This window comes from Corythoichthys intestinalis, chromosome 2, assembly GCF_030265065.1.
Source record: "Corythoichthys intestinalis isolate RoL2023-P3 chromosome 2, ASM3026506v1, whole genome shotgun sequence".
NCBI classification, from domain to species: Eukaryota; Metazoa; Chordata; class Actinopteri; order Syngnathiformes; family Syngnathidae; genus Corythoichthys; species Corythoichthys intestinalis.
The window spans coordinates 75,007,133-75,033,634 of NC_080396.1; the positions used below are offsets into that span (position 1 = coordinate 75,007,133).

At 41.0% G+C, this 26,502-nt stretch overlaps 1 protein-coding gene across 1 annotated transcript in view; it reads right to left on the reverse strand.

Moving 5' to 3' along the window:
* Nucleotides 1-9,803: 9,803 nt before the first annotated feature.
* Nucleotides 9,804-26,502, reverse strand: part of gnai3 (guanine nucleotide binding protein (G protein), alpha inhibiting activity polypeptide 3) — a 35,764-nt gene continuing 19,065 nt past the window's right edge. The window contains exons 4-9 of the mRNA XM_057823848.1: nucleotides 26,331-26,488; nucleotides 24,148-24,276; nucleotides 18,551-18,680; nucleotides 18,322-18,475; nucleotides 13,352-13,552; nucleotides 9,804-9,897 (exon numbers count right to left, since the gene is read on the reverse strand). Of these exons, the coding sequence (XP_057679831.1) occupies nucleotides 13,362-13,552; nucleotides 18,322-18,475; nucleotides 18,551-18,680; nucleotides 24,148-24,276; nucleotides 26,331-26,488 (762 nt within the window). The 3' untranslated portion in view covers nucleotides 9,804-9,897; nucleotides 13,352-13,361. The remainder of the gene's footprint in view (nucleotides 9,898-13,351; nucleotides 13,553-18,321; nucleotides 18,476-18,550; nucleotides 18,681-24,147; nucleotides 24,277-26,330; nucleotides 26,489-26,502) is intronic.

Genomic DNA, 26,502 nt, shown 5'->3' on the forward strand with positions numbered 1-26,502 from the left:
CTAGGAGTACAAAAATGAGACACACATTCTTAACGTTTTCCAATGCTGTAAAAATGTGGAGAATAAATATTAAATTTTAACATTTCTGTCAACGAAGATGTGCTTCATAGCCTGCGAGACACGTTTCTATCAACAGGGAGGGATGCCAGGCAAGTGGCTATTGTAAGCAAAATGGCAGCCGAGTACCCAGCTGAGGGTGAGAGAAAAAGTGTGATTCCATTACTTCTGAAGAACTTAGAGTAGCGCAAAAACAGATTTAAGAAAAGGATTGCATCACCAAACTCTGCTACTACTGCTGCATGTTTTGTTGCAACCCAGGAGATAATAAACCGCGGAAAACCGTTCACAGATAGTGATTACATGAAGGAGACATTCATCAACATATCAGAACACCAATTTGCAGACTTCAAAAACAAAACCGAGATAATACAGAAAATCAAAGACATGCCCAGATAAGGGGCATGTTAAGCACGTTCCATTTTGCTGTTTTTCGAAACCTCAAAATAAAAACGACATCAAAAATCGGATTTCTTTATTGAATTTCTATAATTTCATAAAAGCAATGAATCAATTCATTAATATTGTAATGAAGTTAAACTTGAGGTGGCATCATACAACAGAGTAGTCACGTGGTGCGTCGGATGTACTGCAGGGAAAATAAACATTAAACCATGAAGGCTCATTATGTATTTTTAGCCGACTTAGTCATTTTGATAGTAGGTTGATACAACTATTTAAGATACATACAGCATGTGTTGTCTTCATTAATACGCTTATTTAAGGCTTTTAATTTTTTGCGGCTCCAGACATATTTGTTTTTTTTTTTTCCTGCGCTAGCCCAATCTGCTGCAGGCTTTTGTTGCTACACCATGGAGAGCGGTGTGAGCCTTTGTGGGTTTGTAAAAGATCCTGTTCTCCGCAAAGAATAGGCAAAACAAGTCCGACAATCGAGGGACCATTGGATGGACGAGGAAGTGAGTAAGATTTGTGTTTTATATTACGTCATACTGGGATCATGGCACACGTTTTAAAAAGGAGGTGGCTTGTATTTTTTGGGTGACACTAGCCACGTTTACATGCTGACTTTGATTCATACCGATTCAAATCATTCCGAATGGAAATTTCAGATCAGCTGTTTACATGTCACTTCATCTATTCCGATCCAGCGTTTACATGTGCCTGCCTTTATTCCGAAAGGACGTTTGACAACTGCCGTCTGACATGCGCAGATTAATCAAAACAAAACGTCACGTTGCAAAACATGGAGATCGATCGTCAGATCAGCTGCGGTTTTAACTTTTCGAGTGGAAACAAAACTTCAGAATGACACGCCGTTCATTTAAAAAGTTGTGTGGGCTGGTGGAGGGATTCATGGATATAAACTTTCCGCCGGACTCCAATTAGGTGCGCCGTGCGTGTGCTTGGAAGCCATGTTGCAAGTGACGTTACTTACGTCACCAAGTGACGTCACCACGTCAGTACGGAGCATGTGCAGAAAGAACGCAACCAGACACCATTCCGCTTCCCTGTTTACATGATATAATTTTACTTCTAATCGGTTTGGGAAAAGGAATATTCCACCCCTGTGAATCGGAATGAAATTCCATTCGGTTTGGGCCTGTTCATTCCGAATGAGGTGTTTATATGGAACACATTTACCGTAAATTCCGGACCATTGAGCGCCCCGGATTACAAGCCTCACCCAGTACATTTTTAAAGGAAAAAGCATTTTGTACATACATAAGCCTCTCCTGCCTATAAGCCGCGTGTGCCCACATATTAAACTGAAATATTTATAAAGAAATACACAGTTTTCCAAGTTTAAATACCATATTTTAACAAATCGGGTTATGATACAGCGCGTGACTTACAGGTAAGGGAGGTGCGGAAGAGCAAGAGACGTGCTGTCGTTGTTGTTGCGGGTGTGTCTGTGTGTGTGCGTCGGCTGCTAGAGGCAGCAGTCGTGTGTTGTTCGACGAGTTTCCAAAATAAAGAATTGCAACCTAACTTAACGGGTTACTATTTGTCATCGTTACAATACCTTAACTTTTCTTTCCAAACAGCGCCACCAACACGGCACTTAGCTGACTCCTCAAGCTCACTCCTTAGCGTGTCGTCCTCTTCATCACGCAGCAGACCGGCTTTTCGAAACCCGTTGGTGATGGTGGATTTTTTTCACGCTGCTCCACGCTGTCAGACTTTTGCAAAAGTTGGTCTTCGCATACGACCACTTTTGTAAACGATCTGATGCCGCTGGCCATCCAAGCCTTCAATTCAACTCGGCACATCATATCCATTTCTTCTAGCATGATGCGGGTATGCTAATTCTTGCCTGGCACGGCCAGATTGTTCTCCGTGTATTTTTCAAACACTGAGAGAAGTCTGAGACCCAGCCCATTAACGCCCTCTCGAGCAAGTACAAAATCAATCGATAGATTCGTTTATTTGCGTGACGTGCTCTTAACGAGCGGTGTCACTCTTCCGCGTCGGAAGTCGTCTCCAAAACACAGATGGCGAACAGGAGAGCCGAAAATATGTTCCAATCCACGGTAAAATCAGTTTTAAATTACCAAAAACACATCGACACAAGTCAGTGACAACAGTCTGTCTCGCGCTAGCCATGTTGAATGAACGCCGCTCTCCTCGTATGTTTACTTCCGCGCGCAAGTCCCTCGTCCCGCCCGTCGCTGATTGGTCCACTCCGCTGTCTGTTTGCTGTGGCCTGCTCCGCTCTGAAAATTTTATCCGCTTAATGGTGGCCAGACTCAATAGCTGGAACAGCGGTGAGTCTGGAGTACCAGGCTATGCTAATTCTACTAATGCACAAAGATGAGGGTCTGCTACTTTTATTAGTGCACAAAGCACAAACTTAAAATACGGGTAAGAATGCCAACTAACGTCTTCCTCGACACACATATTCCACGTGTCTTATGCTTGCATTTTATGCTCGAGCGCTCCTGGCGGTCGTTAGAAAAATTGATAAATTGGCCGCATCATTGCATACGCCGCAGGATTCAAAATGAGGGAAAAAAGTAGCGGCTTGTAATCCGGAATTTACGGTATTCGGTTTGAACAAATATTCCGATTGTAAGTGGAATATTTGGCTCCATGTAAACGTGGCAAATGTTTGCCGTCTGCCAGTGAATTAGGGCGTGCTTGCATTCATCGGCCGGCAACCGTGGCGTGTGACAAGCCGCCTGATGTTGGCAGGTTTATCCACTGAGAATGAGCCATTTTTGGCGTTCGTTCCCCTGCTGCACTCTCGGCGACGAGCACTCCCGTGGGACTTCTGTCCGGGTCCGCAGTAGGGAATGTTGAGCTGTAATAGTCCACTGAAATTTGCTTGCTGCAGGAGACTGGCTGATCGGTGAAGGCATTCACTCCCGCTACCGTGTGCGACATGAGTTGGGGTAGTTTGGTGTGAATTTTCGTGTTTGAGAGGAAGAGACTTGGAAGAGCCGCTCGGTTCAGGTTAGCATGTAGGCTAGCTTTCACGCATCCTGTTTTGTTTACACTCTTTCCTCCGTCTCCTAGTCCCGCAGGGAAATGACAACAGCTAGACTAAAACACCCTTCAGAAGGTTTAAGAAGTCGGCAGTTTAGACTATTATAAAGTAATTTAGCCGTGTCATACTGAATAAATGCATTTTTAATATTTCATGTTCCATTTAGCACAGGACTGTTATTTGTCATGACCATGAAATTTATATAGCAATTGGGGAAAAATTACTTAGATACAAAGAATATCCTGTAAAAATATTGGAGTAGAGAGATAAAAACAAGGATGACATTTTGCAGTCTGCTCTAGACATCTGATTCATCCTCCTCCTCAAAATACGACCCAAACATATATGGCTGTATGTCACATAATTATACTGTATCGACAATATTTTCGAAAAATCCACACTCGAAACAGAATCGCTGTAAAACGCTTCCTCCTCCATTGGGCTCAATGCTAAATCTGCTGAAATCACTCATTGTATGTTGCATCACCAGGATGGAGGCGCCAGAGCGCTATAATGACAGGAGGAGCAAACAGCAGATTTAAAGACGCATTTCTCGTAATCTGCGCTTTGCCAAATTGTTGTATATCGTTGAATCATCTCAAAATATGATTTTAATGCCAATGATAAGGCTATTTATGTTGTTTTTTTTGTCATGTCATATGCACTTTAAAATAATACAGTACTGGAAAATATCGATATCAGTTTTGCGCCAGTATGTATGCTGGGTTATGAACGGGGGTGAAAGTGGCTAGAATTTTCTTGCTGTATCTCATTGACATAAAGGTTGCCACGGAGCCAGAATTTTATTTTTTGGGGGGAGTCAAACCTCCCTAAAATCACCCAAATGCAAAGAAAACTGCTCCACCGCCCGTTGCAAACGCACATATCGGTATTGGCTTGATATCGGTATCGGATTTTGGAGTTGGACAACAATGGGTTGTCAGTTAAACGCTCTAGTTTTTCTTAGTCTGGGGGCGATATAAGAAAGAGTGATGCAAAATGTTTGGATTAGTCCGTTGATGACAGTTTATTAACATTCCTACCAGTCAATCCAAAATACATCTCAGTCACAAGGCTTTGAGGTGGCTACCAAACACAAATTGTGTTCTGATGCCATTGAAAATACAGAAAACCAGCCAGAAATCAGCCATAACCCTTAAAAATAACACCACTGTAAGAGTAAAAACATTCATGCAACATCCAAGTACAACTAATAAATGACCATGGAAAAACTTTTTAAAAATTATCATAAAAGAGGACTCGCGAATGTACTTATTTCCACTTATAAACAGTATTAATGGCAATTAAGTACAGTGGTACCTCAAGATACGAATTGGAATTCGTATCATGATTTTTTTCTTATAATTATCTCACTTTTGAATGGATGCAGAAAATCCGAGCTGGACAAAAATAGAGTTAGTGACAAAATTTGCCAGATGACACTTAATGACATCTGTCATAAGCATTTATTAATGCCCATGACCGTGTCATAATGATGACGGTTTTATGACAGTCTTATGACACAACAGTCAAATAAAGTTTTACCTAATAACCCAAATAAATCAACAAATAGGCCGCACTGGACTATAAGCCGCATGATTCAAAATGAGGGGGAAAAGTAGCAGTTTATAGTCCAAAATTTACGGTACTTTTTGTATTGGTTGCACTGGTGCACCTAACTTTTTTCTTAAAGGGAACCACGAACTTAAAGACTTGTAAGCTCTAATAAGCCACAATTGTTGTCTTTTACTAGAATATGGTGGAAAACACAGACAAGACTGATAAAGCAGTTTCTGCTCTTGCACCCCTCTTTAAAACAAACTGCTCTTTTTTAAGCCAAAACAACTATTGTGTTTGATAGAACAATGTGTCTATATGCTGCCATAGCAGATTCATGGCGCATTAAGCCCGCAAACTATTTTTAATTTGTCCGTTTTACCCTGGAAAGCCCTGCTTACAGACGTCGCGCAACCGCTTTTGTTTCAACCCAGCCCTATAAAGAAGGTAAGTAATCATATTTATCATTCAAAATGTCTGTCATTTTTAGCTTCGAATAATTAATTGATGTATGATATTTCGTTTAAAAAAAAAAATACTTAAAAAAATTATTCACTCATATATTTTAAACTTTTAATCAAATTACGTCACAATGAAAAAAATGGTGTCTGTAAATAAGTCACGGATATCTACCTCATAACTTTGGCTTAATTTTTTTTTTTTTTGTTACTGTCGCATGTTTCCCGATATGTTAGATGATAAATAATAATAATCAATCCAAACAAAGAAAGATTGAATAAAAAAAACCCAAAACATTTAAAAGCTTAAATATATGAAAAAGAACATCTCGACGACTCCTTGATGTCTGCGATTTCTGCATCGCGACCCCTGTTATATTACCATGTTTCACCCATAAAATCTCCCAAAAATCCGGCTGTGGCCATTCACATCTGTGTCTTGACACTCGATGATACATGCTACATGGAGTTTTTGGATCGAAACAAGGTAAGTACGCAATAATATCTCGTTAAAATCATGGCGTGTTTAATTATGCTCTCGCATGCTGTCACCTCCAATTAGGGTTTTGCTGTTTAAAATTTCTCAGATCTGAACTTCAAGTCACCTGAGTGTTTTCCGCCATATGTTATTAGAAACATAAAATATTGCCATTGATTTAAAAATCTATAATATTTAGTACATGTTTTGACCTACGATGGTGCGCCATGTTTTACGCACGCAATGCACGATGACGTGGATGACTGGACTGGGAGAATAGCTGTGCTCTATACTAGCGAAGCTAGTATGACGACTGTCATTATTTAGTGACATTCCGCTGCTGGTCAGATTGTTTTTTTACAGAGCTGTGGGATGAGTTCCCAACGTCGTACCTGCATCCAATTCAAACTTATCAGCAATGTCTTTAAACCAATCCTAGGCGGGTTGCCGAGATATTAGACTTTCTGCCATTTGACAGTTTGTGGTCGCATCCTTGCTTTGGTTATTTCGTTTGTCTGCCTCTCACCGTGGTGTTCCCGGGTTTGTTTTTTTGTTTTTTTAAATTGATCCCTACCTACTGTCACAGACCCTTTTTCTGTCTCCATTTTTGTGATCGCATGTCAATCAACCCTTTTACGGAATCCCTCTGTTATTTTTGCCTGCTTCCTTCCGCATTCGCGAACCGTAACAGATTTGTTCGTTTTCTTCTGAGGACTTGTGACTGATTGCAGCTAATACAGTATATCGATAAACAATATACCTACCATCAATGTAGAAAAAAATAACATGGTCCTTGTGGTGTTAGTTAATGTTACTAAACAGTACGGTCATGAACGCCACCTGCATGCAGCGACAGTGCACAGCCTACAGCTGTCACTGTCACTAGACCAGGGGTCTGCAAGCCTGGTCCCCGAGAGCCGCTATCCAGCCTGTTTTCTATGTCTCCCTCCTTTAACACACCTGAATCAAATAATCAGGCTCATTATCAGGCTCCTGCAGAGCTTGCTGATGAGCTGATCATTTGTTTCATTTGTGTTAAAAGAGGGAGACATGGAAAACAAGCTGGATAGCGGCTCTCAAGGACCAAGGTTGCAGACCCCTGCACTAGACGAACTGCCACATGACGCCGTGTTTCCCATCAACTGATAGTGAAGTCTATGGCTCACTCTGAGGACAAAAGCCTCTAGACAAAGAAGATTAACTAAAAGATGATTGACACATTCGTGCCATTGATTGTCGAGCTACAAAGCCTTCACTTGCCAGATCAAAGCTACAAACCTGTCAATTATGGTTAATTTTAACTAGCAAACTCCAGCTGCACTAATGACCAAAAAAACCAGCAGGAGCAAGAGTGAAAGGCTGTATGAGCATGACACACAAAAACAAATATACTTTTTAATTAAAAACCCAATCCTTTTCACCAGATTCCGATCCTCTGAAAAATGGCGCGATTGGCCTAATTTCCGATCACGTGATCAGATCGGGACACCCCTAGAAAAAACCTTTCGTAAACTGATTATTTCGTTTAAAGATGCATTCGTATGTCGAGGTACCACAGTACTTAAAGGGAACCTCGGACTTCAAGACTTGTAGACTCTAATAAACCACAAATGTTCTCTTTTACTAAAATATGTTATTAGAATCACATACCGTATTGGCCCGAATATAAGACGGTGTTTTTTGCATTGAAATAAGATTGCAAAAGAGGCGGTCGTCTTATATTCGCTGTCTAGACATTATACCCGTTCACGATGCTAGATGACGCCAGATATCATTGAAGCGAAGTTCTGTTATGACAGATCTCAGCTACTCTCCCCATTCACTACGCCAGATGGTGCCAGATATCATTGAAGCGATGTTCTGTCTTGACAGATCTCAGCTACTAGTTTAACCAGTTTGCATTATTTTAGTGCAATGTTTTTCCTTATTCAGATTTGTTTCAAGACTACAGTTACAGTTAGACTTCATTTTAGTAGTTAATGCAGTTATTTTGTTGTTTTATCCCAATATATCTGTTTATTTACATTTCAAAAACCAGAAGCCATTCATTTACAAATGTGATTGCACTTTAGCTTACATACTGTATTTAAATGTTCAGATATTAAGATTTGAATGAGGCAAAATAACATGCTTTTTCTCTCAAATATATTGTTATAATCATTTGTTTCAGATGTACTGTAATTATTTTCTGTGTAAAAATTAATTTGGTGTTCAAAAAGTCTTTTTTCAAACTTGAGTCTTAAAAAAGAGGGGGTCGTCTTATAATCAGGGCCGTCTTATATACGGGCCAATACGGTATATTATTGCGATTGATTTAAAAATCCATAATATTTAGGAAATGTTTTGACCTATGGAGGGTGCCATGTTTTACGCACGCAATGCACGTTGGGGGTGATGACACGGTTGGGCTGGACTGTGAGAACAGCTGTGCTTGCTAGCAAGCAACGCGAGTATGACGACTGGCATGATTTTGTCACATGCTGCTGCTGGTCAAAATGTTTTGTTACAGAGCTGTGGGATGAGTTCTTTCAGTGTCTTTAAACCGATCCTAGGCGGCTTGCTGAGATACTGACTTGCTGCTATCTGACAGTTTGTATAGCCCTTTGTTGCTAGTTGCATCATTGCCTTTTTTTCGTGTGCTTGACTCACCGCGGTCTTCCCTCGTTTTTTTTTTTTTTTTTTTTTTTTATTGATCCTGACCTACTGTCACGGACCCTTTTTGTTTCTCCTTTTTCGCGATCGCGTGTTTTTTTGTGTGTGTGTTCAATAAAACCTTTTGCGCAATCCCTATGTTATTGTTGTATGCTTGCTGTCTGAAGTGAGCCACATTTTCTAACTCAATGGTCAGGCCAGCCGCTCTTTCTTTTCAGTTGCGTTTCCCTTTCAGGTTTTACCGCACAGCCAACGCATGTTAGTTTCAGTTGCTTCATCGGGTTGAAATTAGTAGGCCAGGCTTTAAAAATCTTTTTCACCTGATTCCAAACCCCCTGAAAATTACATGTATGGGCCCAATTTCCGATCACGTGATCTGATTAAATTTAGCCATCGCGTCCTTTGATTTGCCACGGAGAAAAACGTTTGGACACCACCGATCTTGTGCGTCAATTAGCATTTATGCTATGAATATGCCACAACAGTGAACCGACTATGTGAATAACAAGACTGGACGTGTGTCGTAATCTCCCTTTATGAACGTGAAGAGACGGTCAGCATAGGCGGAGTTTGATTTCTGTTGGAGGGAGGGATGACACCGAAACTCAGTGTCGGCAATAAAAATGAAATACTTTGTAGAATTCGTGTTCATTTTCATTCATTTTTGTTTGTTTTATCGCTTTACAACTTTTATTGACAACATTTTACCGGCCAGGTCTTTATTTTAAATTCATATATCGGACACTCAATTACATGTTATGACATTTTTCGGCCCTGGGGGGTGGTGTGCACTGCCCCGCCTGGCTACCCTTAATCTCCACGTGTGATGGTCAGTATCATAAAACGTGGAATTTAGTACTGTAAGCTTCTGCAAAAGTTCATACATTCCAACGTTAATGAATTACAAACAGTTGCAATAAAACACTTGAGCATAGAATTCAAACATTAGATTTTAAACATGAAGACAGCTATTCTGTAAAGTGTACATCAGTGTCTTTATCAGCACCAAAAGCAAATATCCACAAGAACATACAGTGATTACTTGGCGAACCGCTTTCAACTGATTTCTTCATCCCTCGAACTCGGTAAAGACTCAAAGGGATCAGGAAAAAAGTCCCGTTTAAGGTGGATGCCACAGTTTAGTCCTTTTGTAAAAAAAAACATTAAAAAAAAAAAAAAAATCACACACACACAAAAAAACTGCACCTGATGCAGACACTGCAGGGGCCAAGATGACTTTGTGATGCCTGCAACAAAGAAACAATACACAAAAATTTTTTCAGAGGTGGGAAAAGTAGTAAAAAAAATGGCTCATATGAGAGTCGCAATGCTTCAAAATAATATTACTTAAATGAAGGTCATCTAAAACGTGCTCAAATACAAAAGTATTCGGTGAAAAGAATACCCAATTTTTTTTAACAATGGTATATTTTTAGCGTTAGGGTTTAGGGTTAGCTAACCCTAACCCTTCAAAAATAATAGTACTTACACTGCAGGCCAAAAGTAAGTACTGTCAGATAATGCTCAATTTCTCCCAGAAAATGATTGCAATTTCTAATGCTTTGGTAGTAATACAGTGTAACGCAAAAGTGAGTACACCCCTCGCATTTCTGCAGATATTTAAGTATATCTTTTCATGGGACAACACTGACAAAATGACACTTTGACACAATGAAAAGTAGTCAGTGTGCAGCTTATATAATAGAGTTCATTTATTTCCTCCTCAAAATAACTCAAAATATAGCCATTCATATCTAAACCCCTGGCAACAAAAGTGAGTACACCCCTTAGAAACAACATACATCCCTAAATTTTCAAATTGAGCACTGCTTGTCATTCTCCCTCCAAAATGTCATGTGACTCGTTACAGGAGTGCTGTCGATATTGCTGCAGAGATTGAAGAGGTGGGGGTCAGCCTGTTAGTGCTCAGACCATACGTCGCACTCTACATCAAATTGGTGTGCATGGCTGTCACCCCTGGAGGAAGCCTATTCTGAATACCGTAAACAAAAAAGCCCACCTGTCTCATCAGACAATAGGACATGGTTCCAGTAATCCATTTGCTTTGTTGACATGTCTTCAGCAAACTGTTTGCAAGCTTTCCTTCCTATGGTATGCCCTAATCATATGAAAACACACGACAGCTCTGGATGCTAACTATCTCCATAACAATATTGGAATTAGATGGATCACACAATAGTTCACCGTGAAGATCTGCAAACATTTTTAAACATCAAACACTTGCCTGCTCCGTCATTAGAGCAGGAGAGTGCTAGCTGTCACTAGCGAACTTGACAAATGTATGCTACTCCTCTCATCCCGTTTTTTTGTGTTCATTTATATTTTGCTGCTCGTTTTGTGAAATATCGACAGGCCTGTCCTTCTCATTAATATTCCGCTCGGGTTCAAATTGGAAGGGCAGAACCGACGACATGTTTATGTAGTTAAAGAGTGAAACTGTAGACGTCCGGCAGCATGTCCATGTGACGTCACAGCCCTACAACGTCAACAACAATGGCAACCTACTAGTTAAAATAATTTTACAAATTTTATTAAAACGAAAACGAAGGGTTTTAATATCAAATTTGTATAACTTGTACTAACATTTATCTTTTAAGAACTACATGTCTTTCTATCTGTGGATCCCTTTAATGTGGCAATTATTATTGAGGTAACATCACCAAAAAAATCGCCATCTTCGTCAGGTTTAGAGCTATTTATTTCAGAACTTATTATTATATAATATTTAGCAAACTAACTTGAACGTAACAAAGAAAAACATTAACTACAACAATACAAGATTCAGCCGGCATAATAACACAATCACCAGAAAAAATTAACGAAACTTTTTATAGCTACTACAAAAACTTATACTTGGTGAAAATGAACATAACGAAGAAGACATTGACTTATTCGTTAGCAATCTTCACATCCCCCAAATAACTTTAGAAAGTAAATAATTGCTAGATACCCCACTAACCCTCGCCCAAATATGGAATGCCCTTAAGGACATGCCAACAGGTCGCGCACCGGGGCCCCACGGGTTCTCGACATCATCTCTTAAACACTTTTGGAATATGCTGGCACCACTTTTCTATTGAATGGTACAAGAAATCAGTGCCAAAGATCTAACCCAACCAGCAAACTATAGACCAATATCCTTAATGAACACAGATATTAAAATTATTGCAAAGGCTTTAGCTGCTAGATTAGAACAAATTCTTCCCACTATAATCCATAATGACAAGACCGGCTTTATTGAAGGACATAACTCTACAAACAATATAAGACGACTGTTAAATCTCATTAATAGGGTACAGAACTAATAAAGATAAAGGAATTATCCTCTCTTTGGACGCAGAAAAAAGCATTTGACAGAGTCAACTGGATTTTTCTCTTGAAAAAATGTTGAAAGAATTTGGCTTTGATGAGCCATTTATCCGTTGGATAAAAACTTTCTACAATGCCCCAAATGCCACTGTCAACACGAATGGGGTCATTTCACAAAGTTTCTGTCTTCAAAGGGGAACTCGACAAGGCTGCTCACTTTCACCCACTTTATGGCAATTGCAATAAGACAAAATGCTAATATTAAAAGGATCCGCTCGCAAACATCAGAGCATAAAATTAACTTATACGCAGACGATATATTATTATATCTAGAAAAACCAGAATCCTCCCTTCATGAGGTTTTTGAACTTATAAAGAAATTTTCACAAATATCAGACTTTGCTATAAATTGGTCAAAATCAATTATAATGCCCTTAACAACAAACTCATGGAATCCTGCAGATCAAAATCTAAATTACAATATTCCAATAGGGATCATAAAGTATCTTGGAATCAACATTTGGGCCGGGTGGGCAAATGGGGGTGGGGGCGGGCGTGGGGCTGGTGGCGCGTCCCCTATTCCCATTCCTGAGGGCCGTTGATGGGAGCGCGGGTGGCCTGGGGGACCACCCAGGATCCCGGGGGGGTGACGATGGCTCCTTTGCTGGGCTGCGGGAGGAGGGATGCGCTTAACAAATTAATGGAATTATAATGTATTCTTGCGGGAAAATCCAGCTCGACATACGACCATTTTGATTTACAAGAAAGGTCCTGGAACTAATTAATTTTGTATGTAGCGGTACCACTGTATATACTTTTAGCGTGACTGAAAATAATCTTACTCAAGTAAAAGTAGTCATCTGAAAAATGTACTCAAGTACAAAACAATTTGCTGAAAAGATTACTCAAGTAGTGAGTATATACTTAAAATGTCAGATTTTTTTTTTTCCAAACAATGGTATGTATTTAGCCCTACTTCAAAATAATAGTACTTAAGTAAAAGTAGTCATCTGAAAAATGTACTCAAGTACAAAACTATTTGGCGAAAAGAATACTGATATCATAATTGCTTAAAATTTGATTATATTTAATATTTTTACCATTGTATTTTTTTTTGCGTTACTTCAAAATAATAATAATCAAGAAAAAGTAGTCATCTGAAAAATGTACTCAAGTAAAAAGGTGTTCCACGTCATGAATACTCAAGTAATGAGTAACTGCCTAAAATGTCAGATTTCTTTTTTAAACAATGGCCACGTCTTTAAATAATTAAACGACGATCAAAATAGTTGAATCATTTGACAATTGATTATTTGTTGATTATTCAACAAATCAAGGAAGCAAATATCAAGAAGTCGGCGCCGGTCTGACCTTTGCATTTTTAGTAGAGCCCGATATCCGTCAGGTTGAGCTTGATGATAACATCAGTGACGACGTCAAACACAAACTGCACGTTCTTGGTATCAGTGGCACATGTGAAGTGGGTGTAGATCTCCTTGCTGCCCTTTTGTTTATTCAAGTCTTCGAACTGGCCCTGGATGAACATGGCCGCCTCCTCGTACGTGTTCTCACCTTGCAACACACACAAAAAAAGTGGCGGCAGTAAAAACTGGCATACTGTTGTTTTATGCCTTGGTTTGGTTTGTGGTTATGAGTCACTAAGGATGTAACATCAACAAGCACCATAAGTGGATGTTCAACAGCTCAACAGGAAAACACTAGTCAGATGGCAACAAGATTTCATTTTCCACTGTTATCAATCTTTTTAGGGCAGGCGCGTCAAATGCCGGCCGCAGTTAAGGCAATTGTATTTCATGTGGGCCGGGCCAGTTTATTGTTCGACAAATACAGTGGTATGAAAAAGTATCTGAACCTTTTGGAGTTTCTCACATTTCTGCATAAAATCACCATCAAATGTGACCTGATCTTTATCAAAATCACACAGATGAAAAAACAGTGTCTGCTTTACCTAAAACCACCCAAGCATTTATTGGTTTTCATATTTCAATGAAGATAGTATGCAAACAATGACAGAAGACTACTTTTTTATAGAAATTGTTTTGTTCTAGCTCTTATCTTGAGCAACTTTAGCTGTGGCTGTGGGTATATTCTATAAGTTATATTTTAATTTTATTTAAAATACTTTTTTTTTAAATTGATCATTTATTTATTTTAATAATATATTCATGTTCCCATTTGTAACTATGTTCTGAAAAATTAAAAAAATCCTGCTCGATGGAAAAAAGTTTTTTTTTTTAACCCATACATCTCAAAATAACACATTTTGGAGCTATAATTGCAATACCGTGAAACCGCGGTATTTTTGCTCACGGTTATCGTACCGTCAAAATCTCATGCCGGCACATGCCTACTCCAGAACGTGTATTTAGTTCTCCTGAAACCATTCTGAAGTTGATTTACTTCTTTGTTTCGGGTCATTGTCTTGTTGCAGCATCCATCCTCTTTTTAGCTTCAACTGTCTGACAGACGGCCTCAGGTTTTCCTGCCAAACATCCTGATAAACTTTTGAATTAATTCTTCCATTAATGATTGCAAGTTGTCCAAGCCCTGAGGCAGCAAAAAAGCCCCAAATCATGATGCTCCTTCCACCATGCTTCACGGTGGGGATGAGGTGTTGATCGCCACTTTTGTTATGTACTTCCTTAATCTAAGTACATGTAAGGCCGAGACTTGAATGGAACAACACTTCTTTATTCAGTGTCCTTCTCAGTATATATACAGTGGGGAGAACAAGTATTTGATACACTGCCTGTTCTCCCCACTGTATATATATATAGAAACATCACAGAGATTCCTTTTATACTGTAATACCATACCCACAGGAAGTGCACACTATGGCAACAGCAGTGTGACATAAATATGTCACATCTTGATGTTGGTGAGCTGTTCCACTTTTCCTCCCAACATGACGTTGTGTCTTACTCCCAAACAATTCAACTTTGATTTCATCAGTCCACAAAATATTTTTCCCAAAACGTCTGTGGAGTAGCCAAGTGCCTTTTTGCAAACATTAAACGAGCAACAATGTTTTTTTCAAGACATCAGTGGCTTCCTCCATGGAGTCAGCCCATGAACACCATTATTTGCCATACTTTTACATATAGTTGATGTGTGCACATAGATATTGCACTGTGCCAGTGATTTCTGTAAGTCTTTAGCAGACACACTAGGTTTCTTTTTTACCTATCTGAGTATTCTGCGCTGAACTCTTGGCGTCATATTTGGTGGACGGCCACTCGTTAGGAGAGAAGCAACAGTGCCAGACTTTCTCCATTCGTTGATAACTTCTCTGACTGATTGATGAACATCCAAACTTTTAGAGATGTTTTTGTTTAATCTTGTCCCAGGATTATACAAATCAACAATCCTTGATCTCAGGTGTTCAGACAGCTCTTTTGACCGAGCAATGATGCACATCAGACAATGCTTCTCATCAAGACATTTCTTACCATATGTGTGTTTTGTAGTGGACAGGGCAGCTTTAAACCACTCATTATTTATTGGGCACATACCTAACTTAAATTGTTTGGGAAAAAATGATTTCAATTGCTCTTGAAGTCTCCTTAGGCAAAGGGTTCACTTACTTATTCCCCCCCCCCCTTCTTTCATTGTTTGCATGCTATCTTCATTAAAATATGAAAACCTATAAATGTTTGGGTGGTTTTAGTTAAAGCAGACAATGTTTTTTCATCTGTGTGATTTTAACAAAGATGAGCTCACATTTGATGGTGATTTTATGCAGAAATGTGAGAAATTCCAAAAGGTTCAGATACTTTTTCATACCACTGTAAGTTAACTCACTAGCTGCCACTGATGGCACAAGACTAATCCATTTGGATTGGGAGGTGGCGCACACCTCTCCTAGGAAACTTCGTGTTCATTGGTCACTTCCTGTTTTCTTTGGGTCACCTCCTTGTATGCAGTGTTGTTAATAACGGCGTTACAATATAACGGCGTTACTAACGGCGTTATTTTTTTCAGTAGTGGGTAATCTAATTAATTACTTTTCTCATCTTGGCAACGCCGTTACCGTTACTGAGGACGGAAAGGCATGCGTTACTATGCGTTACAATATTGGTCGAAAAGTCTGAGGGAGACGGACTCACCGAGACGACAGAGCAGAGCAGGAGTGTGGAGGAGGCAAGAAAGTTGTGACGCCGAGCAAACGCGATGCTAGGTAGCTCCAATAATACATGTTGTAGCCGATAGCCTGCAAACTACGCCCGCATGTTATGGTAGATATGGTAGACATGGTAGATATCACATGTACTGTATATAGATATAACTAGATGCAAAATGACAGACATGGCACTAAATGCGTTAGTAGACAGCCGCCATCTTGAAGCAGTAGACTTTTTAGGACGGCTCTGTTGTAGAGAACCTTCCTAGCGAACCTAAGTAACTTTTTATATAAAATACTTCTAAATCGGCAAAATCTTGACTTGAATCTATCTTTAAATGATGAAACAGTTTTAAAACTTTCATATGTCGAAAGTAGAGAGAAGGGAACTAATGCAATAATGGGAGCAATTCTAACAACTTTTAACAGTTGATTCAGGGTAAAGAGTAAATTAGGGTAAAGAATTGGGCTCGGGCCAATTGTACCCAAAAACCTTCACAAAAAACTTCACATAGTGTAGTCAATGTTTTTTTTGTTTTTTTTTTAATTGAGGGGGGAAAAAAAGTAATTATCACCAATTACTTTGCCAAGTAACTAATTACTCTTACATTCAGGTAATTGAGTTACTAATGCAATTACTTTTTGGGAGAAGTAATTTGTAACTATAATTAATTACTTTTTTTCAGTAAGATTAACAACACTGCTTGTATGTTTAGGGTACTTACAGGTCAGTTCCTGTACATTTTGGATTGTTGGCTGTTGATTTAAGTGCATTTGCAGACCGCTTCCTGTTTATTGCTCACTTCCTGTTGATTTTGGGTGACTTCCTTGTACTTCCTGTGCATTTTGGTTTGTTTCCTGTTAATTCTACGGCAGTTTTGGGCATTTTCCTTATTATTGGTCACTTCCTGTTGATTTTGGGTCACTTCCTTGTAAGCTTAGGGTACTTAAAGGTCACTTCCTGTACATTTTAGATTTTCTCCTGTTGATTTTAGGGCCTTTCTGGGCCACTTCCTGTTTATTGGTCACTTCCTGATTATTTTGGGTCACTTCCTTGTAATTTTAAGGTACTTACAGGTCACTTCTTGTACATTTTGGGGTATTTCAAGGTCACTTCCTGTTCATTTTGGATCGTTTTCCTGCTGATTTTAGGGCATTTCCGGGCCGCTTCCTGTTCATTGGCCCCCTTCTGTCGATTTTGGGTCACTTCCTTGTAATTTTACAGTACTTACTGGTCACTTCCTGTACTTTTTTTGGTATTTTATTGTCCCTTCCTGTACGTTTTGGATGGTTTTCCTGTTGATTTTAGGGCATTTCCAGGCCGCGTCCTGTTTATTGGTCACTTCCTGTACCTTTAGGGGTATCTCTTTGTCTCTACTTGTTCATTTAGGTTTGTTTCCTGTTGATTTTAGGGCATTTCTGGGTTGATTCCTGTGTATTGGTCCCTTCCTGTTGACTTGGGGTCACCTCCTTGTAATTTTAAGGTACTTAAATGTCACTTCCTGTACATTTTATGGTATCTCATGATCTCTACCTGTACATTTTGGATCGTTTCTTGTTGTTTTCAGGGCATTTCTAGGCCGCTACCTGTTCATTGGCCCCTTCCTGTTCATTTTGGGTCACTTCCTTGTAATTTTACAGTACTTGCAGGTCACTTCCTGTACATTTTGGGATATTTCAGTGTCACTTCCTGTACGTTTTGGATCATTTTCTGTTGATTTTAAGGCATTTCTGGGCCACGTCCTGTTGATTTTGGGTCACTTCCCTGCAATTTTGCAGTACTTATAGGTCCATTCCTGTACATTTTGTGGTATCTCAATGTCCCGCCCTCTGCCTGTAGACCCTCAATGAAGCTCAGTGTCCATTGGGCAGGATAAATCCAGCCCTTAGCCAATGACCCGCCTCGTTTCGCTGCAGTGAGACAATGTGCTCTTAACTCTAGAGACGCACAGCGTCCCACACTGTTTAAAGGACCATGAAGCTGCTTGAATGAATGAAAAGTAAGCTGACCAACCAATGATAAGAAGCTAATTCTGAATAAAAGTTGGAGCACATATGTATTTATTCAATGACATGTACACACAACAGTGTACATTTGATCACCTATTTTGTTGACATTTTGGGGGAAGTAAGCTTCCCTTGCAGTCTTAGAGCTATCGCCACTGCACTGTACTAATAATTACACAAGATGTCATCCTACCTGTGTACTCTGGGTAGCAGATTGTGAGCGGACTCTTGCCAATCTTCTCCTCAAACAGGTCCTTCTTGTTAAGGAAGAGGATAATGGAGGTGTCTGTGAACCACTTGTTGTTGCAGATAGAGTCAAACAGCTTCATGCTCTCATGCATGCGGTTCTGAGTGGAAAGATAACCATCCAGAGAGAACGGAACAACATTTAGAACCAAGAAGAGGAAGGAAAACTAACAAACCATCTCCTCATCCTCCGCCAAGACAAGATCGTAGTCGTTGAGAGCGACGCAGAAAATGATGGCCGTGACTTCCTCAAAACAATGGATCCACTTCTTCCTCTCCGAGCGCTGACCTCCCACGTCAAACATCCTGGAGAGACAGAAACATAAGCTGCATAAATATCCTTTTAGTTTCGATTCCATTGAAACTGTATCCTTATATGACTGTTCCAACGAGCTTTTAGGCGATTGCTGAAAATCCCACAGCTAATAGCGCACCTGAATATTAGCCACACCACCCAAATTGGATTCAGTTAACGAAAAAAATACACATATACACAACACATAACTTAAAGCTGCAAAAACTGAATGGATCAAGTCTTTTCTTGAGTGTCCGATAATGACTTTTTAAGCGATAACTGATATCTCGATGTTGTCCAACTCCAAAATCTGATACCGATATCAAGCCGATCCCGACATATGCAGTTGTAAACTTTTATGGATACATACTGTATAGATACAGTGGTATGAAAAAATATTTGAACCTTTTGGAATTTCTCACATTTCTGCATAAAATCACCATCAAATGTGATATGATCTTTGTCAAAATCCCACAGATGAAATTACAGTGTCTGCTTTAACTAAAACCACCCAAAAATTTATAGGTTTTCATATTTTAATGAGGATAGCATGCAAACAATGACAGAAGGGGGAAAATAAGTAAAAGAACCCTCTGCCTAAGGAGACTTAAAGAGCAACTAAAACCAATTATTACCAAATACATTAAGTCAATTGTGTGTAGCCAGTCACTGATGAGTGGATTCAAGCTGCCCTGCCCACTATAAAACACACACCTGGTAAGAAATGTGCTTGGCTCGGTGAAAAGAGCTGTCTGAAGACCTGCGATCAAGGATTGTTGAGTTGTAGAAAGTTGGGAAAGGATACAAAACCATCTCTAAAAATCTGGGGGTTCATTAATCGACACTCAGAGAAGTTGTCTACAAATGGAGAGAGTTTGGCACTGTTGCTTCTTTCCCAAGCAGTGGCCGTCCAAAGATGACAGCAAGAGTTCAGGGCAGAATACTCAGAGAGGTAAAAAAACAACAACCCTAGAGTGTCTGCTAAAGACTTACAGAAATCATTGGGACAGTCCAATATCTCTGCGCACACATCAACTACATGTAAAACTATGGCCAAGAATGGTGTTCATGGAAGGACTCCACAGAGGAAGCCACTGCTGTCTAAAAAAACATTGTTGCTCATTTCATGTTCGCAAAAAGGCACTTGGACACTCCACAGAGGTTTTGGCAAAAAAATTTGTGGATTGGTAAAACCAAAGTTGAATTGTTTGGGAGTAACACACAACATCATGTGTGGAGGAAAAATGGAACAGTTCACCAACATCAACACCTCATCCCCACCGTGAAGCATGTTGGAGGGAGCATCATGATTTGGGGCTGTTTTGCTCACTCAGGGGCTGGACAACTTGCAATCATTAATGGAAGAATGCATTCAGAAGTTTATCAGAATGTTTTGCAGGAAGACCTGACGCTGGCTGTCAGACAATTGAAGCTAAAAAGAGGATGGATGCTGCAACAAGACAATGATCCAAAACACAGAAGTAAATCAACTTCAGAATGGTTTCAGAAGAATAAAATACACGTTCTGGACTGGCCAAGTCAAAGTCCGGACTTGAACCCCATTGAAATGCTGTGGCATGACCTAAAGACAGCGATTCATGCCAGACATCCCAGGAATCTGACTGAACTACAGCAGTTTTGTAGAGAAGAATGGGCCAAGATTAGTCCTGTTCGATGGACTAGACAGATCTGCAGCTACAGCAAGCGCCTGGTTGAAGTTATTGCTGCCAAAGGGGGGGCTACAAAATATTAAATGTGATGGTTCACTTACTTATTTTGCCCCTTCTGTCATTGTTTGCATACTATCATCATAAAACCTATCAATGTTTGGGTGGTTTTAGTTATTGCAGACACCTTTTTTCATCTGTGTGATTTTAACAAAGATTGATGGTGATTTTATGCAGAAATGTTAGAAAATCCAAAAGGTTCAGATACTTTTTCATACCACTGTATGCTGGCTAATGTATTGTGATGCCCCACTGTTTTTAATAATGATAAATGTAACAACTTCAAGGTTTTCCAAATAATCATTCTGTGAACCCTAACTATACACGCTCAAAATAGCCTACCAATGTCTTATATAAAAATATACAATATCCCGTACAACAACATTAATATAACTGTACTTTAGACCAGTGTTTTTCAACCGGTGTGCCATGGCACACTCGTGTACGGTGAGAGATCTTGAGGTAATCCAATAATCCAATGTCTCATTTTTTTTTGTTTTGTTTATTTGTTCTTTTTTTCGAGTACGAGATTCCCTTGAAGAATATTTACAGTGCAAGGTAAAGTTAAGAGCCAGACTCCCGCGGGTCGGGCTCCGCCAAAGGGTGAGACAAGTGCCAGTGTCCAAACCACCCCTCGCACGCCCCGCCATACTCTCCCGGGGCACCCAGCCCTCCCCCAGAACGGGCACCGCATGACCGCGCTGGAAGCCAGGGGAAGACTACCCCCCTGCCACCCCCATTGCGTTCCGTAGAGGGCTACCCACACAGCTGCCATGAACCTGGCAGAAAACGAGATAATAGGTTTATAGAGAACCCATAGACCAGTGGTTCTTAACCTTGTGGTACCGAACCCTACTAGTTTCACATGTGCATTCACCGAACCCTTCGGAATTAGATAATAAAGCAATTTTTTTCCAGTTCTAAACTGATATAGCTAAGCTAGCAAGCTAATGATTTAGCAAATTCCTGTTCAAAATTATTCTTATTTTGAAAGCATGTTTTATTAACAGGTCAAAATTTGAGACCACACTGCCCATTGGTCTGTTATATTCCCTCTTACCAAGTGCGAGTCAACCTTCCACTGAGCAAACCAGTTCCTCCACCCATCAGATCGAGGAGTAACAGTTAAAGGAAATTGATTAAGGCTGAAAATGGGTGCAAACTAGTCCAAAACCTGGTCTAAAATGCCACTTTGCCTAGACTTAATCAGCGTATGAAAATAGTGCTCTGCGTTTCTTTACCTTCGCCAAACCCCTTATGGCTGAATTATGCTTCGACCTACGTCGCAAGGCAGACCCAATTTATGACACTCCGCCACAGCCTGACGTGCACCTCCACAGTTTCCTGAGCTGGGAACGCGCTGACGTGACGCAAATGGACTGTGATTGGTCCGCTCAGACTGTTGTTTCCGGTTCAGCGCGAAATCACCGCCATTTTCAAAAATAGTTGTGCTACACGCAAAAATGGACCAACCCGACTAAAGTATCATTGAAGAGGTCCGCATGTACGACAACCTCTACAATGTCTTGTCAAGACATTATAAAGATTGCCAAATGGCAAGCAATTTGTGGAAGGGGATAGCTGAAAATACGGGTTTGGAGGTCAGCGACTGCATGAAAAAAATGGAAGAACCTCCAAGAGAAGTATGTGTTTTTTCGGAAACGAATGGCTAACGAAGCTGTTAGCCAGTCGGCCAAAAACTGCCAGTTTTTTATCACTTTATGTCGTATTTTTGGTTGATAACCTTTATCATTTATAGTGCATATGTTTGCTGTGAGTCTGTGACTTATTTACATTTTACACTTCATGTATATGAAGAATAAAGCACAGATTTGGTGTCAAAAGAGTTGTTTTGATGTTTAATTTTTCAACTACAGACAGTTCACACACTTGATACATCATCACTGACTGAGAGTGCCTCGGTGCTTTTATGATAATGTGTTTACCATCAAGACTTCCAACGCAGTTTGGGAAGTTCCATAAGCTTCCCATTGGCTGGTTGTAGGACATGGCAAAGAAATCAGACAAAACGCTGGACAACGCAGCTATCCAATGCTAGAATTCGTTAACTGCTAGTCTCTGCGCGGCATCAACAGTCGGACAACCTCCGCAACCGTCTTCTGCGTCACCTGCGCCTCAACATTTGTATTATAATAGCCCCGGATGGGGGGAAGTAGGTGAGGAGTTGATGATGGCTTTCCCCACTTTATTGTGGCAACAATAAAATAAACAAATAACAAAACAAAAGTGGGCTACCGCAACATGCAACCGCTAACTTTCGCTTCCTCCGTTATTTCTACTAGCTTCCCGCTACGTCATCGCTCCCCAGTCTGATTGCCTCTTAAAGGACCCGCGCTTTGTTATGGACATTAAGGAATGATCAACATTTGTTGTTCAATGTTGATGAGCTGAAGATCCACATTCAAGTGTTCCCTCTCTCTTGGCATTGTTGTGTTACCGGACGAAAACTAGAGGAAGTCGACAAGAGTCCCCCCAAACCGTACACACACAACGCCACAGCCCTCTAGTGGCTTGGCGGTGAATTACAGAGCAACGTGTTCCCTTGCCACAGAACTATCGAATGCTCTTTGACGCCGTAGTCGCTATGCCGTCACCTCAACGTAGAAGCATAACTCTAGACTTACTCACCGAACCTCTGTGGTCCGATCAAAATCATGTTAAGAATCCTTGCCATAGACGTATGCCGGGGATTAGTGAAGGGCATTATTTAAACATAACTCTTTATCTATTATAATTCTTTATATTCAGCACCTCCAAATCCGAGACCATGGTCCTCAGTCGGAAGAGGGTGGCGTGCCCTCTCCGGGTCAGGGATGAGATCCTGCCCCAAGTGGAGGAGATCAAGTATCCTGCAGTCTTGCTAACGAGTGAGGGTAGGAAGGAGCGGGAGATCACAGGCGGATCAGTGTAGCGTCTGCAGTGATGCGGACTCTGCACCGATCCGTAGTGGTAAATAAGGAGCTGAGCTGAAAGGCGAAGCCCTAAATTTACCACTTGATCTATGTTCCTACCCTCACTTATGGCCACGAGCGGTGGCTTGTGACCGAAAGGACAAGATCCTGGATACAAGCGGCCGAAATGAGTTTCCTCCTTAGGGTGTCCGGGCTCTCTCCTAGAGGCATGTTGATAAGCCCGGCCATTATGGAAAGACTCAGTGTTGAGTCGCTACTCGTCCGTGTTCAGAGGACCCAGTTGAGGTGGCTCGGGCATCTGATTCGGATGCCTCCTGAATGCCTACATGGAGAGGTGTTCTGGGCACGTCCCACCGGCGGGAGGCCCCGTGAACAACACAGGGCACACTGGAGATACTATGTCTCTCGGCTGGCGTGTGAACGCCTAGGGATCACACTGGAGGAGCTGGTTGAAGAGGCTGGGCAGAAGGAAATCTGTGCTTCCCTGCTAATGCTGCTGCCTCCATAACCCGACCCTGGACTAAGCAGTAGATGGATGGATGGATGGATGGATGGATGGATGGATGGATGGATGGATGGATGGATGGATGGATGGATGGATGGATGGATGGATGGATGGATGGACGGACAAACGGACGGACAGACGGATGGATGGACGGACGGACAAACGGACGGACGGACGGACGGACGGATGGATGGATGATGGCATTTCTTCGCAGGTAAGAAAATCCATCTAGGTTCAGCATTCTAAAATGAATTTTCCGTGTACCGAAGCTTAACTTGGTATATCGATGTACTACTGTATAGGTTTGACTCACTTGAAGTAGAGCTCTTTAAAAGTGAAGTGAGTTTCCACAATGCCTGTTGTTTTGACACGTGTCCGGAGCACATCCTGTTGGGTCGGGATGTAGTTGGGCTGGCAGAGCCTTTCCAAGTCGTTCAGGTAGCTGCGGCAAAGGAAATTTGTTCAAAATGAGCTCAGGTCCCAAGATACAGCATCTCCGAGTATATAATATGTTTGCAGAGATGTGCGAATATTTCTTCTGGAAGCACAGACTGCTGCAAAATCCTGGCTGATAAACAATGTCTCTTTACGAGTTGAGGAAAACCAGATGGACTCCCATGCTCCCCTTGTCACATGGTCTTTCTTCAGGGTGAGCATGACACAAACCTGCAGATATACTGACTTTTTGTGCTAAAAAAAAATTCCATTCTAAAACCTTTGTAAATTTAGAAATTGTTATACAAAGAAGTGAACCACTATAATGAACAAATAGGTTTTTACATTATTGCTGTGACAGTCGGAGAGAAGAGAAAGTTAACCACTGAAGACATTAACTCTGCGACATATACCCAATTCATTTGAACTGGAGAGGCTGGCTGTGATCATTACCACCAAAAGTAATATTTTAAACAAGAAAATGCCATTTCTAGAGAAATTGCGATGGTAGCTTTGCCGTGATGGTTGGTATGTCGGGTCACTTCCTGTTGATTACAGTTCACTTCCCATTGATTTTTTTAAAGGTCACCTCTTGTTGGTCTGGGGGCATTTTGGGGTCACTTCCTGTTGATGTTAAGTCACTTCCTGATGATTTAGGGCACTTTGGGGACATCAGTCGATTAAAGATGATTGATGCCGATTTGAGGGAGTTTAGGGGTTACTGCCTGTTGATTACAGGTCACGTCCTGTTGATTTGGGGGCATTTCGGGGACACGTGTTGAGAACAGATCACTTCCTGTTGATTTGGGGCATTTCTGGGTCACTTCCTGTTGCCATTAGGTCCCTTTCTCTTGATTTGGTGCATTTTGGGGACATCAGTTGATGAATGGTCACTTCCTGTTGATTTGGGGGAATTTCAGGGTCACTTCCACCTGTTTGTTTTTACAGATCACTTATTGTTGGTCTGGGGGCATTTTGGGGTCACTTCCTGTTGATGTTAGGTCACTTTCTCTTTCTTTGGGGCATTTTGGGGACATCAGTTGATTAAAGGTCACATCCTATTGATTTGGGGAATTTCTGGGACAGCTGTTGATTAAAGGTCACTTCCTGTTGATCGGGAAAGGTTTTCAGAGTCACTTCCTGTTGATATCAGGTCACTTCCTGTTGATTTGGGGGCATTTCGGGGCACCTGTTGATTACGGGTCCCTTCCTATGTATTTAGTGGCATTTCGGAGTCACTTCCTGTTAATGTCAGGTCACTGTCTGTCGATCAGGGGGAATTTTTGGATCACTTCCTGTTGATTTGGGGCATTTCAGGGTCACTTCCTGTTGATTTTAGGTCACTTTCTCTTAATTAGCGACATTTTGGGGACATCAGTTGATTAAAGGTCACCTCCTATTGATTTGGGGCATTTCTGGGATACATGTTGATTAAAGGTCACTTTCTGTTGATTTGGGGCATGTCAGGGACAACAGTTGATTGAAAGTCACTTCTTTTTGATGGGGGGGGGTGTAATTTTAGGGTCACTTCCTGTTGATTTGGAGGCATTTTGAGTTCACTTCCAAATGATATCGGGTCACTCCCAGTTCATTTGGGAGCATTTCGAGGACACCCGTTCATTAAAGGTCACTTCCTGTTGATTGGGGGTGGGTGAGGGAATTTCAAGGTAACTTCCTATTCATGTTAGGTCACATCTTGTTGGTTCGGGGGGATTTCAGGGACACCTGTTGATTACAGGTCACTCTTTGTTGATTTGGGCGTGTTGGAAGTCAGGAAAAAAATTGCAATCAATTAGTGTTTTTGCTTCAAAGATCAATGCTTTAAATCATGCTTTCCTAGCAGCATTTTCACACTCTCTTCTGGCATAGGAATGTCATCAGAAGAGGAACAAGCTCACACAGCGACCTTAAAAAACAAGACACATCTTGTCTCCTTCGGGTTCAAGTGGAAACACCACACCAGTGTCGAAGAAAAAAACAACTGATGAGATCAAACGTAGCAATAAAGAGCCAAAAGGAAGAACGGAACAAAGTTAAGGTTGAGAAGAAGAAAAAGCTCACTATGCAGCCGAGTCGTTGAGCTGATATTCCCGCGATCTGTCAAAGCAGGCCTGTACGCCGCCGTCTGCCCACAGGCGACGGATCACTCCGCTGAGTTCCGCCGACATAGCCCCTTCCTCTGCCGAGCTGGCGAGCGCAAACAGCTGCCGGGCGTCATCCTGGGAACAAACGC